Source organism: Humulus lupulus, chromosome 5 (assembly GCF_963169125.1).
Source record: "Humulus lupulus chromosome 5, drHumLupu1.1, whole genome shotgun sequence".
Classification (NCBI taxonomy): Eukaryota; Viridiplantae; Streptophyta; class Magnoliopsida; order Rosales; family Cannabaceae; genus Humulus; species Humulus lupulus.
The window spans coordinates 41,968,234-41,984,871 of record NC_084797.1 but is presented as its reverse complement, the minus strand read 5'-3'; the positions used below and the strand labels follow the sequence as shown (position 1 = coordinate 41,984,871).

The 16,638-nt window shown below is 35.3% G+C and overlaps 1 protein-coding gene across 1 annotated transcript; it reads right to left on the bottom strand.

The window, feature by feature from the left end:
• Positions 1-1,142: 1,142 nt before the first annotated feature.
• LOC133834782 (BAG family molecular chaperone regulator 3) lies at positions 1,143-3,574 on the bottom strand. Its single transcript, XM_062264531.1, has 4 exons — positions 2,662-3,574; positions 2,266-2,522; positions 2,013-2,159; positions 1,143-1,905 (listed from the first exon to the last, which is right to left on the bottom strand). Exons 1-4 carry the CDS (start codon positions 2,906-2,908, stop codon positions 1,480-1,482), a joined length of 1,077 nt encoding a protein of 358 aa, XP_062120515.1. The 5' UTR covers positions 2,909-3,574; the 3' UTR covers positions 1,143-1,479.
• Positions 3,575-16,638: the final 13,064 nt, after the last annotated feature.

The following is a 16,638-nucleotide window of genomic DNA, read 5'->3' as shown; positions in this document are numbered from 1 at the left end:
TAAAACACTAGAGATCTACTGCATAATTTGATTCCATTTATATTTAATTTACATATCAAAATTAATGAAACGTGTGCTTTTATGCCTTCCTTTGACATTTTTCTACTAGGAAAGCTGCAATATTGATCATTTTTTGGGAGGGATTTTTGGTTGTACGATATGATTGGATTCATTTCTTTGAACAATTATTGTGGTTTGTGTTCCCAAATGGTGACGGTCACAGAAAGTATTTGCTTCTAATTGGATAATGAAAAAAAAATCATTACTTTCTTTTCATTGGACACTCGGCAAAAAAGTGCTTCAAGACACTATAATTAAGATATATTGTTCTATACAATCTTGGGACTAATCCCTATCGATTTCTTGAACCAAAAGATAATGTCACAGATCATCACTTTGGCTTCTGTTACAAGCGGTTTGTTTTCATTATAAAAGAGCTCAGCTAATGAAAACCAACAAAAGAGAATCAACAGAACTTTGCAAATCATGAGCTTTGTTTCCACATTTCCGTTACATATGCTTACACAAATATGGAAATGGTAATGATAGCGAGGAAAACCCATTGTCACTTACATGCTTGATTGCATTTACTAGTACATTATAATTTATATTAGCAAGTGAGAGTGAGATAGAAAGAGATTTTAACACTTAATAATTCATACCTCTTGTTTTTCACTTTATTGTCTGTCATTACCCTACACTAATAGGTGTACCATTTATTATAGCCTCCAAGCTTTACTGAAAAGCTTTCCTTGAGTACAAAGGAGAACATTCTCAATTCGGAAAACAAGTCTTAAAAATATTATCATATCCCAAATAAGAGTTCCTCATTAGAATAAAACTAATCCTCTCTTATCATTTCATCTCCACACACTTTTTGGCCACCTGTTATTCTATCATTGGATGAGTTAGTTATATTGATTACCCAAATCCCCTTCTTCCATACCCTCTTTTTGTCAGTTTGTAGTCCCTTGGAGGAAGCAAGGTATAAAAATCAATTATTTTCTTCAACCACTTCCTAGGTCTAGGAAGGCTCATTAGAAACCTCAAACAGATATTTTGAGAGAAAACACTTCTATGTCTCGATATGAAAATTCCTAATTTTCTCAAAAATGTAATCTACAAATAGACAAACAGAAAAATGAAAAAGAAAATAAATTCTCACTTTCCGAAACATGGAACCATACATACAAATGGTAAGTGAATTGAGAAGGGTCCCTGAATTCAAGAAGAAAAAAATAGACACAACTTGAGAAGAATAATAGTATATCACTATTGTAGTGAAACCCCATTTATTTCTGAGGAACTGAATGACAGAGTAAAAGGGGTCTAAACATTTTCTAAATACAGAAAAGAATCATAGGAGATCAGAATTATAGCAAACCAACAGGAGACAAACTCAAAAACAACATCCCCACACAACACAAAACCAAAAAAACAAAAAAAAAAGGAAGACGTGGTATATATATGGCTAAACTTTCAAAGAAGGTTCCAAGTGAATTTAGGTTGGACCGGTTTATTGTTGGTTGTGGGAGATGTGGATGTTGAGGAAGCCGGCATCGGCACCAACGATGCCGGACCTGCATCGAATGTCTCCCAATTTGTGGTAATTACAACTGCACCTGATGATGCGGAATGCCTTGAAGGCTGCTGCTGCTGCGGTTGCTGGTGTCTTGGCGAGTGGCCAAACGAATGCCTAGCTTCCTGCTGATCTTGATATGTTTTTGGCTTTTGACCATTGGAATGATAATGCCTTGGCTGCTGCTCTTGGGCTTGTGTCTCTCTATGCCCATTGGATTGCTTTTGTTGAGCATGGTTAGGGGTATGTACTCCATTGGTGGCGGGCATTGAGTTCTTGACCTTTAATAGATCCAGAGTCTCTACATACTTTTGTACTCTCCTTACCTTCAAAATCATTACGAATGGTATTCACTACTTCGTATTTAATGGACTTATATCAAAGCTAAACAAAAACGCACTTGTATAACTACTACAAACTCTACAGAACTTACCTGCATTTTCCTCTGTAATTTCACATCTCCATCGGCAACAATTCCATCTAACTTAAGCAACTGATTCATCAACAGTTCAATCAGATTAAGCACATCTGTTTCAACAACTTTACCGCCTTTCGAAATTATCGATTCAAAAGCCGAAACCTGCCATGTTTTTTTTGTGTTCAAACCAAAAAAATAAGTAACTATCTTAAAATAAAAAACACAAATCACTAATATAAAAATAAAACAAGGGATAAGAGTTCTATACCCGGCCACCAAGTCTGTCAACTTCCAAGCTGATCTCTGAGATGGATTTTGCAGCTTTCTCCATCTTGGCATTTCGTCTCATCTCAAGGAACCGTTTCTCTTGGCTAAGTGGGTCTTCCAACAAAACAATCTTCGATCGGTCTTTGACTCCTGAAGTGTCCAAAAACGCTTTAGAATTCCTCTCTTTGTCTTTAAACAACAATTTCTGATCTTCGTGGTGTAAACCAGTCGGACCCACCAACAATTTCTTCAATTCCCCTATACACAATCAATCCAAGAAAACACATATCACAATTGGTGTACTCAACTCCATTGGCTCACTCAATTATTTTTCTTTTGTTTATTGAAAAACAAAAAGTAAAAGAAAAAAGAAGAATTAAGAAGCGAGTAAAATTACCGAACGTGGCTTGGGAATTGATATAGATTTCGTGGTAAGTTGACCCATATTTGACTCGAACCCGAATTGTCGGTGGCGGGGCTGTGGTCTGATCGGAGTCGCTGCGTTTCTGGACTAACATTCCTCCAGGTCTAAGTTCCCACTCTGACGGAGTGGACTCGGGTTCAGCTCCCGCTCCGGCGGCGGCTGAGCCGACATTCATCTGAGATAAACCAGGACCTGGGGTCTTATTCTTCATCTTCATCATCGTCTTCACTTGATATTTCTCTCCCAAAACTTATATAATTCTCAACCCAATAAACAAAACTCAGATCTTAAGGGGTTTTGGACCCTGGCGATCTGCGTCAAAAATCGGAAATACCCAGTAGAAAGAGAAGCTACCAGACCCTGTCTTACAAGCCTCTGACCTCAGCATTACCCGAGTCAAACCCCAACACCAAACGCGTGTTTAGAATACCAAAGCTTTTCTTTTACAGAATCAATGGCGTCTTACAAGAGTAAGTTAAAAAAACTAAACCAAACCAAACCGGTTTGTTCGATGTTGAAACCTTAATCTTCAGCGAAAAACAAGAACAAGAACAGTTTGGTTTGGAGAAGCTGTTGTAAGTACCCGAAGAAACCCAGAATCTTCCGAACCTTCAAAAATCACAGATCTTTGCAGCAAAATGTACCCCAATTGCTCTAACTTTCTTGGGTCAAAAAGAAAATTTTTCCCAGAAAGAATTACAACCCAATAATAATAATCTCAAACCTGTAGTCTGGAGAATGAGAATCGAAAGATTAAAAAAATGTATATCTCTCTCTCTCTCTCTCTCTCTCTCTCTTAATTCTTGTTCTGGAAAACACGGAGAGGTAGAGAGAGGAAGAAAAATGAAAATTAATATAAAAACGAGTGGCCAGCTAACTGAGCTTGTTGGGACCTTCTTATATAACATAATACTAATAATGAAATTAATTATAAGCAAATAATTTATTCAAAAAAAATTATAAGCCTATAATTACATATACATTATTAATACTAATTAATTAAAAAGAAGAGAGAGAGAAAGGGAGCGAGAGATAAAGAGAAGGAGACTACGAAAGCCGCCAATGCTTCTATTCAACGGTTAAAAAAATAAAATACACAAAAGCTTTGGCCTTTGGGGTTTCCTCACAGAACTGTGAAGCATGTTCCGGTACTTGCTGGTACTTGGTCAAACATGGCGTACAGGCTTCCTTTGCAGTCCACGTGTTCAGTTCGAGGGTAGTTTTGTCAATTCAAACAGCACACAATCATTGTCATGTTAATTATATAGTTAATGGTTGGACACGTGTCAGGTCAAGCTGGGGTGTGCGGCGCTAACTCTGTGGTGGTTGGCATGGTTAACTAACTAGTCTGGAAATTAAGTAAAGTTCATCTCGGCAATCGAGAGGTAACACGTGTTTACTGTATTTTTTTACTTTTTTTGTGAGGCCGTAAGTTTTCCACGGTCATCATAGTGAAAATTTATCCGCCTTTTTGGTCATGGGTTTTATATTGTAAAGTGTAATTATGTTGTCTATAATTTATTAACAATAGAACGAAAAAAAAAAGGAACTATGAATGAATTTCTATTGAATCTTAAATTCACATTGAACGTTCGAGGTCACGGGTAATAGTTAATATGGTAATTGGTAAGGATTTGAATAAATCCATAATTTTTTTCAATTTTAATAATGAAAACTGCTCAACAAAGTTTGTATTATTATTATTATTATTATTATGTACATACACATGTGAGTATAATATATTTTCACTTTTCAAATATATTTGAGAAAATGTAGTCACTATGATTTTTAATACATTTTTTGTTTAATTTTTTTATAAAAAATAATATATATATATATATATATAAGAACTAGTTGACTTTGTTTAAATAATTGTACTATACTTTTTCAGAATTATTTTTGGAACAGCTTATATTAACTGTTAATAAAGTTTAAACTATATACTCTTTTCCTTAAACTTATTATTATGTCACTTTGATTTGTATGTAAACCTAAAATATACTCATCATCACGCAATGCAATTATTAATTGCTTGCATGGATTATTTAAAAGTTATAAACCTAATAAGGAGAAAAAAAAAACCTATATTCTCACTTAAGTCTTGTCTTTAGTATTTTTGCTAAAAATAGAAGCAAGTCCATTTAGAAAATTAATAAGTTTTAGTAATTCGCACATAAAAATTACTGAGCAGGTTATGACATATCTTAAGATTCAGTTGATTTTGTGGTACGTACATACAGCTGGTGAGGAAACAAAATTTTTATATAAATATAAATATATAAATATTGACTTGTCTTGAAATTGTTTTTGTTTTTGTTTTTTATTTTGTATTGAAATTGTTATCATTATTAAGTACTACGTACTCGCTACCTATAGACACATTTTTCTTTAGTTTTCGACGTCAAATTAATATAACTGTTTCAAGCTGGAACGTACGTGCAACTCTCATCTAGTACCAATATTTATTATGAGTTAACCAATAATTAACCATGTTTATGGCTAAAAAAATACAAAATATATAATAGTTGTTCTGATCGAGACAAAACACTACCTTGTCTATTCAATTAATTAATGTTTAATAACATAAAAATAAGAGGAGTGCTAAGTTTTCACAAAATCATACGTATCTCTTCTTATATATATGCATGTTGACAAAATTATGACTATATATTTTATTGAAAATACAGCCTTGGAGAAAACAAAGTAAATAGACATTATTATTATATGTAACTCAAAATTTATAAGTAAAATCATGACATGAATATATAATAGAACCTTTATTTATATATATATATAGTTTCTTTCAATATTTCCGTGGTTTAGAAATTACTGGTATGCCTGAATTCGTCATTATTATAACCAAAGATGGTTTAATCTGTTATTAATTATTTTATCAACACATAAATCAAATCGATGGGTCAGAACAGATTAGGATTGTGCATGGATTCATACATGTACATTTTATATTATTACTATTTGAGTATGGTTCGGCTCATCATAAATGGTGTCTTTAGGGTACATGACCAATATATATGGATACCACTTGACATATATATATATGTGTGTGTGTGTGTTGTCCAAATCAAAGGCTATATGAAAAGGTTTAATATTGCAACAAAGTTAGTTAGAAAATTTCCTACAAATACTAATTATTTCAAGAAAAACCACTAATAATACCTATTGTCGGTCCATCTATCACTGATGGCCTTTTGGTGTACTGCTTACAAGACAAGAATAAAGCTTCCAATATCACTTTTCCTTTTGTGGGGTTTATATGTCTAGTACTCTACACTCTTTTTTCAATGATAGTTTTATTAATACTACTATTCACTATTTTTTCCAATTAATGTAAAATTTTGTTGTATAACCAACCAATCAAATTTTCAATATTCAGTAATTTCAATTTTCCTTTATTAAACAGTAGCCACAAATTATTTAAAAGAAAACCTATTATATTAAAAAAAAAAGTTATGGGATAGGAAAAAGGTTACATAAATATACAACAATTCAAACGATAGTGATCATTTTAGAGAGTATCTAGACGGCAAACTGGTCGACGTCGATGTCTCCTTAAAATCCATGAAGGGGCGTTATATTGCATATTAAGACTATATATATGCACCCGGTCCAAATCAATTTTTAAATATTTCTAACACTTTTCTCAATATTTTTTTTATTTTTTCATTAATTTCAATAATTTTATTTTATATTATTTTCGTATTGTTTTTTTTAAAGAAAAATCTTATTTTAACAAGTTTTGATATATTTTTTGTTTTAATTTTTTTATTTAAATATTTAAAGTATACTATTTATATATATTTTTAGAATATAAAAAAGAAAAAAATGATAAAAAAAATGTAAGCCAAGTTAAAAAAATATATAATATATATTAAATTTTAATAAAAATAGAGTGTTGTAATTAAATTTTGAGGTAGAAATATAAATCCATCCAAGAAACAAAAATATACGAAATGCGTACGTAACACTCCAGACGTGTACACGTGGCCGACATCGACACCGTTAATGACTTGTTTAAAAAATCTGTACGTCTTAATCCTCTTTGCTGTCCAAGAGCCCCTCCTCTTCACTTATTAGTTCTCGCAAAGCCCACCGACACTTTGACACGTGCAATGGACACGTGCGAGAGAGGCGCCTTTGCGGACCGGACAGAAAGTGGTCGCCACGTGAGATTCGTGTAAGGGTTTTAGGATTCTGTGTATTGCGTACTTCGATGGAGACGGTGCACCCTATATGGTTGTGGTCTGTGGGCTGTTGTTGCAATGGAAGTTTTCCTCTAATTCCATTTTTAATTTTTCTTTTGTAAATGTTACGATGGTTATTTTTTGTTTATTTATTGTCTTTACTTGGATTATTGTTTTTATTTTTTGTTGTGTTTTTTTGGGTAGTTCGTTTCAAGGGATTCCTCTTTTTTGTTTTGTTTTTGATTGGGGACAGGGTACCGACCAATTTAATATTTAAATTGGCTTAAAGAGTTTTTTATTGTTTTTTTTTAATTTCAATGAGATAATTAATAATGAAACAAGGCTACTGTTCTATTATTACTCAGAAAAGAAAGTTTGTGGTATTAACATTTAATTAGAATTAATAATTTTTCAATATTGTTTGAGAGGAAATGTTGCATGCATGATTCTATTAATAAAGTAATTAACTATGAGAATAGTGTATGCATCATTTCATAAAAATTAAAGGGGGAAATATCCATGTTAAAATTATTAAATAAATGGAAAATATTATTTTGGTTCCTGTATTTTTTTTAAATACGCAATCAGTCCTTGTGTTTTATTATACTTAATTTTAGTCAAAATATTTTCAATTATAAGATCAAAATTGTACCTTATCCCTAATTTTGATCAATATATTTTAAATTATTTGATCAATTCTTAAGTCGTTAGTAATGTAATGAGTTCAGAAAAACAGAGAGAAAGTGATCGAGTAGGTGAGAATGAAATATTATATTTAAATATATTTTTTTCAAAATTAGACATAAAGTATTATTTTAATTTATTTTGTAAAATATAAAATCTGAATTGTTACTTAATAAAATACATGACAAAAAAACACAGGACTAAATTAATATTTTTTCTTTACAAAAAATACAATTCCTGCTAACTTCCGTACAAAATATATAAAGACCACTAGCAAGTAGTGATTTTAAATTTAAATTATTGAAATTTAATCATATATACAACTCAAAAATTACAATAAATGCTACGAACGCAAGTTCTGATCGATACCATGCATTATTGGGGTAAAAGAAAGTCTATTGCATTAGTGTTTAATTTTTTAATGCAACTACTTCCTGCAGATCATTTAGCAAATTGCACAATTTTCAATTCCTCGTATTGATACTTTCTTCAAATAAATATATACCATCTATCAAATAACTTAAGCCACGTGTTATTAATCCAAGCTTAATAAAAAAAACCTATGGCAGCGTATGGTTGGTGGGAATAAAAATAGAATAATAAGAATGCAAATGGAAAAATGGAGTTGGTACATATTACCATGCTATAAATTGTCATTTACTCCTTGGCAAGTTAATTGTCGCCCTCTGTAATATTATGATTTCCAAGCTTATTTCATAAATTTCCTGAAATAATTTTATTCATATTGAAAATTGGGTATAACAAAATGACATTTTTAATATTCTAAAATATAACCAAATAAATTAATGAAATTAAAATTAATTTATTTTCATTCTATTTTATTACCCTTAACCAGATATTACTAAAGTACGTATTTAGTTTGGTGGAATGAACCTTAGAACCGAAGCAAAGTAAAGTTCAATGTTTGGTTTACACATTCAACTATAGAAATGAAATTCCAATGGAATTATAATTCCAACACCACACCTTGGGAATTTGGTTCCCATTCCTAAACTAATTTGCTAAAAAAATATTACCCATTTGACCCAAATAGATTTATATTATTATTAACTATCAATTATTTATTTAATAATTTAATACATATATATATTTAAATTCCATATTTTGTCACCATAATTTTTATAACATTCATTAATCTATTTGACTAAATTCATAAGTTCTTACTTAAATTATTTAATAAACTAATATATAGTATCAGATTATTAATTTATTAGTTGTGTATTTTTTTTTTATAAAAAATATTCTCACACCACACAAAATTGACTATTTTGCCTATTTTATTTACTTCATTAATTATTTATATATATGATGTTGAACAAATGTTCTCACTATTGGGTTGTGTTTATGTGTATGTGTGTCATTGATTATACATAGAAATATAAATTTATTTATATAAAGCCTTCAAGATTTATTCTCATTATGGAAGTGTGTGTATTAATAATATAAATATTTTGTTATCATTCAATATATAAGATCATTTTTATTAATTTAAGCTTCATTTTTTTTGTTAGTACATTAAACATATTTACAAAATTTATAGTAAAAAATATATATTTTTAGTCTATTATAATTTATATAATAACTTTAAATTATAAAAAATTAATTTAAAGTATCTAAATATTAATATTATTTTGTTATGTATTTAAATCATAAATATCTTTTTAATTTACTTAAATTTTGAATATTACAAAATATTAAAAAAATTAAATTCAATACACCACTTATTTCATTCTATTTCATTCCACACCTAACCAAACAAAATAATTCTGATTCCAATGTTCATTCAAAAAGTAAATAAAACATCATAATATCATTCTTATTACTATTCTTATTCCATTTCATTACCATTATGTTATCTATATTTTCTACCTATGACACGTGGCATGACAAAATGAGTCCATGGGCCCTAAGAAGTGGCTCGGCCCCAACCTGGGCCCAATGAACGAGGAAACCCTAACAGCCCAGACCATACCAAGCCCAATGACGGTGCGAGTGGCGCGAGCATTATAAAGGGACCATGACTGAGATGCAGGCCTGAATTACCTTCCCGATCACACCCATCCTACATCCTCCGGGATGCAAATTAAGATGGCAGACTAATTGTTTCCAAGAGACGGATCTATCTAGAATCCAGGTGAGGCCTCCGTACGTCTGGATAGTAAAAGCCTAGTCTTCCCTGATGTTGATGAGTCTCCGAGAAATTTGAAAGTTGGTCTCCCTAACTAACCTGTAGCATGGGGTATGCATGGAACGTTCACTGTTCCTAGGAAACAGTACTGCCACTACTCTGACAGATCTTGTCCCCAAGATGACCTCGATAGCCCACGCGGATCAGTCCATGCTAACGTACAAATGACAGTTGTAAGGCTTCAACATGCCTAAGTTGGCCCAATGGGCCCAGATTAATAACCCTTAATTATATCACATTTCTTGTATTATGACTCCATTAGCGAGCAATTGTAATTATATCCTCATTGGGCCCAGAATAGTTCGACCCAAGTGACATGATTGCCTATAAATAGGGTTAGTTGTGCACTGTAGCGAGGATCCCAAATTTTCTCTTGTAAGCAAAACACTGCTGAACTTGCAGAAAACCTCCATTGTCAAAAGTCTCTAAAGTCTAATACGAGTGACTCGTGGACTAAGGCTCATTAACGCCCCAACCAGAGAAAACCTTTGATCTTATTTATTTCCTAGCCTTTCTTTCTAGCTCTCATCTCTTAATATATTTATAGTTTCCAAAAAACTTGGTAAACATTTTGGTGCTTTCATTAAGAGCTAAAGAAAGCTCGAATCAACCTTGATCATCTGCGAAAAATGGTGAACACTAGGCATACCATCTTTGATCCTGCTCACCAGCAACAACAAGACTAGGAAAATCCTGGTTTTACTATTGGTTTTAGGAGTGTTCCAAATCCTGTTCTTATCTCCATATCCCGGTTTTTGGTAAGGAAAATATGTTAGATTATATGTGTTTATATGTTTATGTTATGATTTGTTTTATTCTATGATATGTATATGTATGAATATGTTTTCTAGTCGCTTGGGCATATGACTTGCTTAGATACCAAGCCCCAAGAATATGTTTTGTAGTTGCTTGGGTATATGACTTGCTTAGATAGCAAGTCCCAAGAATTTTTATCATTTTCATGGCTTAGAGTTATGATTTACCCTACCTTGATTAGTAGACAGAGGACCTAGATGGTTTTATCACATACCATGTTAATGAGTTAATGACCATTAATATTGTAGTCACATATGATATACGTTTTTATAGTCATATGTTTTATAGTATATGTATATGATATAGTCTTATGTTTATGATTGATGATATATGTTGTTGGTAGATTTTCCTTGCTGGGCATTAGACTCATTCCTTTATTTTTAGTTTGATGTGGGAAAATAAACACGGAATGCAGAAAAGATTCGTGGCAGCTTGACATGTGTGTTGAGGATGAATGGACTGAATGGACTGATGGAAGATCAAGGATGACATTGTATAAAGTCTTTAGATTTATGTTTTGATGTATTTCCGCATTTAGTATTTAAACAATTAAAGTTTTTATTTTATGTTTTATAACAATGGGATCCCATACCATACCATATCACATTTTATATATATATTTTTACCTTATTTTGTATTTGGTACAATATTTTTGGGTTTTAAATAAAGTTATGTTATTTCTTATGTATGTATTCAAATTAGTAGCTATGTCATAGTAGTTTTTAATGGTTCGAGGTCTTATAAATAGTCGGGTCCTTACAGACAACTTATGCCCAGATGGTTGAGAAGGCCCTCACTGCTAAGGTGGCAGAGAAGAAGATTTGGAGGGAGAATGTTGTGAGACAGGATGTTCACAGGACAATGCCTCCACTTACAGGGTCTAGTAGGGGCAGAGGCCCCAGTGATCAGAAGAGGAAGACCCCTGACACCTCAACCACTGCTAGTCTTGAGAGGAGAGGTTGGGGTGCTCAGGGTGGTCACCAGGGAGGCGATGAGACATGAAGGAGCTACCCGAAGTGTGCTAGATGCTGGAAGCATCATATGAGCGAATGCGGGGCAAAGGCCTGTTACTTGTGCGGGGTGGTTCACCTTAAGAAATATTGCCCGACTTTGAAGAAAGAGGAACCAGGGAAGGCGGACAACTTGACTCCATCTCAAGTGTTTGCCTTGACACAGGCAGAGGCTGAGGCTAGTCCCTCGGTATTGATAGGTTAGCTTTCTAGTGCTGGCTCTTCATATAATGTATTGATCGACTCTGGTGCTACACATTCATTTTTTTCTAGCAAAGTGCTAGATAGATTGTGTAGGCCTAGTGTGTATTATACTACGAGGTTTGGGACTATACTGCCTACAGGGGAACTGGTAGTTTCTTGTAGATGGATTAGAGCACTGCCAGTGATGGTGGATAGTAAGGAATTATCAATAAATTTGACTGAGTTGCGTATGGATGACTTCGACATGATTTTGGGGATGGATTGGCTAGTCAGATATGGGGCCACTATAGATTGTAGGAAGAAGATGGTGGCTTTCGAGCCAGAGGGTGAGGACCCCTTTGTTTTCGTGGGTACTATGCATGGACCCCGCATTCCTATGATATCAGCGTTGAGGGCTAGGGACCTATTACAAGGAGGTTGTATAGGTTTTTCTAGCCAGTGCGGTGGATACCACTAGAGTCATGCCGGTGGGTCCAGGAGAGACTAGTGTGGTATGCGAGTTTTTGGATGTGTTACCTGAGGACTTACTGGGATTGCTGCCACACAGGGAGATTTAGTTTGTCATTGAGTTAGCGCCGGGTACAGAACCAATGGTGAGGGCACCATACAAGATGGCTCTGGAAGAGCTAAAGGAGTTGAAGATACAGTTGTAGGAGCTACTAGATTTGGGATTTATCAGACCTAGCTTCTCGCCATGGGGTGCTCCAGTTTTATTTGTGAAGAAGAAGGATGGGACTTTGAGAATGTGTATAGACTACAGGGAGTTGAACAAGTTGACCATCAAGAACAAGTATCCACTACTGAGGATAGATGACCTGTTCGATCAGTTGCAGGGTAAGACGGTATTCTCAAAGATTGATCTTTGATATGGTTATCACCAGCTAAGGATCAAGAACGAGGATATTTTGAAGATGACCTTCTGTACAAGGTACGAGCATTATGAGTTCTTAGTCATGTCATTTGGATTGACCAATGCCCTAGCAGCATTTATGGATCTCATGAACATTGTGTTCAAGGATTTCTTAGATTAGTTTGTGATTGTCTTCATCGAAGACATCCTGGTTTACTCTTGTTCAAAGGCAGAGCATGAGCAGCATCTTCGACGAGTATTGTAGAGATTGCGGGAGCATCGATTGTGTGCTAAATTTAAGAAGTGTGAGTTCTAGTTACCGGAGGTAACATTCTTTGGACATATTGTCAGTGGAGATGGGATTAATGTGGATCCAACCAAGGTAGAAGTAGTTAGGGATTGGTCGAGGTGAAGGAATGCCTCAAAGTTTAGGAGTTTCATTGGATTAGCTGGATGTTACAGACGGTTCGTGGAAGGGTTTTTGAAGATTGCCACACCGTTGACCGAGTTGACGCGAAAGAATCTGAAGTTCATATGGTCAGACAAATGTGAGGATAGTTTCCAAGAATTGAAACGACGATTGATTATTGCTCTGGTGCTAAGTCTTCCTTCAGATGGGGACAAGTTTGTAGTGTACTGCGATGCATCAAGACTGAGATTGGGATGTGTGTTGATGCAGAGTGGGAAGGTTATTGCCTACGCGTCGTGACAGGTGAAGGAATATTTGCAGCGATACCCTAACCATGATTTGGAGCTAGCAGCGGTGGTATTCGCACTAAAAGTATGATGAAATTATTTGTATGGAGAGAAGTGTGAGATATATACTGATCATAAGAGTTTAAAAAAATTATTCACCCAGAAGGACCTAAATATGAGACAGAGACGTCGGCTAGAGCCGGTGAAGGATTGTGACTATGACAACCTTTGTCACCCAAGAAAAGCCAATGTGGTGGTAGACACTTTGAGCTGGAGGGGCCTAGGGAAATTTTTTAGCTCGAAGCAGATATCGAAGGAATTGGCAGAGGAAATGACTAGAACGAGGATAGAATTGGTAGTGGGCCAGTTAGCCAATATTACTTTATAGTCTACTCTTTTGGAGAGGATAAGGAAGGCCCATATGGGTGATACGCAGTTGTAGGAGGTTAGGAGGGATGTCCTAGTTGGAGTGGCTAAGGATTATTCCATTTCAGAGACAGGTTTGTTGAGGTACAAGGATCGGATCTGTGTTCCGATGGATATGGGTATTAGATGAAAGATTCTTGATGAATCCCATACCACACCATACTCACTCCATCTAGGAACCACGAAGATGTATCAGGATCTACGGACTTTGTATTGGTGGCCTGGGATGAAGAAGGATGTGGTTGAGTACGTAGCCAAGTGTTTAACCTGTCAGCAGGTAAAGGCTGAACACCAGTGACTAGCGGGGTTGTTACAACCTTTGGATATTCTCGAGTGGAAATGGGAAGATATTACCATGGATTTTGTAGGAGGTCTGCCCAGGACGATGGGGCAACATGACTCGGTGTGAGTGATAGTGGACAGGTACACCAAATCAGCTCACTTTCTGCCAGTGAGGACGACCTATACTGTGGATCAGTATGCGAAGTTGTATGCGAGGGAGATTGTACATATCCATGGGGTTCCAAAGTCTATAATATCAGACCGAGATCCCATATTTACCTCCAAGTTTTGGGGTTGGTTGAAGAAGGTTACGGGAACTCGGTTGAAGTTCAGTACAACCTTTCATCCTCAGACATATAGGCAGTCTGAGAGGATAATTTAGATACTGGAGGATATGCAAAGAGCATGTGTGCTAGACTTCGAGGGGTCTTGGAGTAAGTTCCTCCCGTTGATTGATTTCTCGTACAACAATAGTTATCAATCAACGATTGGAGCAGCTCCATATGAGATGTTGTACGGAAGGAAGTGTAGATCACCTATTCATTGAGATGAGATGGGGTAGAGGAAGTATCTGGGACCAAAGATGGTTCAAAAAAATAATGAAGCTATTGAGAAGATCCGAGCTCGAATGTTCGCTTCACAAAGTAGACAGAAAAGCTACGGTAATCCTAAGCGTAAGGACATGGAGTTCCAGGTAGGGGACCACGTATTTCTATGAGTTTTGCCATTGAGAGGGGTAAGGAGATTTGGGAAAAAGGGAAAGCTGAGCCCTAGATTCATAGGACCTTTTGAGATCCTAGAGAGGATTGGCCAGGTAGCCTACAGATTGGCTCTACCACCGTCATTATCAGGAGTTCATGATTTGTTTCACATCTCAATGCTTTAGAAGTATGTATTAGATACGACCCATGTATTGGCTGGTGCTATAGACAGATTTGTCGTATGAGGAGCGACTAGTTTAGGTCCTAGACAGAAATGATAAGGTTCTAAGGAACAAGGCGATTCCTCTAGTTAAAGTCTTATGGAGGAATAGCAAGGTCAAGGAAACTACCTAGGAGCTAGAGTCAGCTATGTGGGATCAATATCTCAAGTTATTCAATTAAATTTCGAGGATGAAATTTTCAGTAGGAGGGATAGTTGTAACGTCTCGAAAATGCTAATAGGGTTTAGTGCCTTGATTAGCATGTCGGGAGGGCATAATTGGATATATGTGTGATTAATTGATTAAATGCGTGACTACGTGGCATGCATGATTTATATGATAATATGAGTATATCCATATGCATGTTTATGAGTATATCTATATGCATGTTTATGAGTATTAAATATTCATGTGGGCCCGTTGTTGTTTATAAGGGCATATTTGTAAAATTAGTCTGTTGGAGGCATAAATGTGATTATATGCGTTAAATGATTGAGACCACATTATTATGTGGGTATATTTGCAGTATTTGGCTTGAGGCGATCCTAGTGAGTGGATTAGTGGAATAGTCACAACGGGGTTTAATAACCGGCTCGGAGTGAGCCTAGGGGGTATTCTGGGAATTTTAACATATATTTAGGATTTATCGAGTAATGGGTAAGTATTTGGAGATTAAGTGGGCATGTCAGGATTAGTTGGGAATTTGTAAGACGACTCGAGGAATTAGCGGGAAATGCGGGAAATGGTCGTTTTGCCCTTATGGACAATAAAGGGCCGAGTTAATATGATGGGCATTCTAGTCTTTTTAATTGAGGGATATGGTAGGGTAAGCTTCAGTAAAAATCAGACCATACTAGAACATCACTTAGTACTCTCTCTCTCTCTCTCTCATTCACGTTTTCTCTCTCCCTATGTTGTGCCTTGAGAGCTTTGAAGCTTTGGAAGAGAAAGCTTAAGGATTTAAGCTTGAGGACTGGAGAATTAAAGCTAGGATTGATTGAGGTGCAGCTAGGGGGCAGGGTCTTCATCAAGGTAATGTTTTAGTTATGAATTATGGTAGAACTTGGCTGTTAGTTTAGGTGTTTGTTAGCTTCTAATTTTTAAAGGGGATTTTGATGAACTAGGTTGGGGGAAATCGTAGGAAAAGCCCAAGGATTTCTTAGTTCACGGGGGTGCGCCGCGGCCCGCCTACCTCTTGGACTTTGGGATAGCGTCTCTGACTTGGAGGCGCACCGCGACCCTTAGTGCTAGGTCGCAGCCCGCATAGGCAGCCTTAGGCAAAATAGGCTTTTGGGCTCAAGGACTTAAACCTAAGCGCTTAGGACAAATTCTACTACCCGGTTTAGTGGAATTCGAGGTCCCAGAGGCTAGTTTTTTATTCCAAAACATTTAATTGGATTATATTTTAATAGTTATCCATTTTTTCTTGTAACTAGGGTTACCGTTAAAGCTTGAATTTGAGGATCGTACTCGGGATCGCTATATGTCTTCAGCTTGGGATCCGAGGTAAGAAATATGCACCTGAGTTGTGATTGGGGTAGAGATCCTTTATAAATGAACTTATGTGAGATTATAAATGTGTTTTTGATTGGAAATGTCTTGATAGGTAGGTTAGCTCGTGTTGCTTTTGATTTCATGCTTCGCAACAT

What these genes read in the sequence shown, in the direction of transcription:
- LOC133834782 (XM_062264531.1), bottom strand. Translation starts at nt 2,908, where the DNA reads ATGATGAAGATGAAGAATAAGACCCCAGGTCCTGGTTTATCTCAGATG. An exon ending in CAATTCCCAAGCCACGTTCG is followed by an intron (nt 2,523 to 2,661) that starts GTAATTTTACTC and finishes GATTGTGTATAG; the next exon opens with GGGAATTGAAGAAATTGTTG. An exon ending in AATTACAGAGGAAAATGCAG is followed by an intron (nt 1,906 to 2,012) that starts GTAAGTTCTGTA and finishes ATGATTTTGAAG; the next exon opens with GTAAGGAGAGTACAAAAGTA.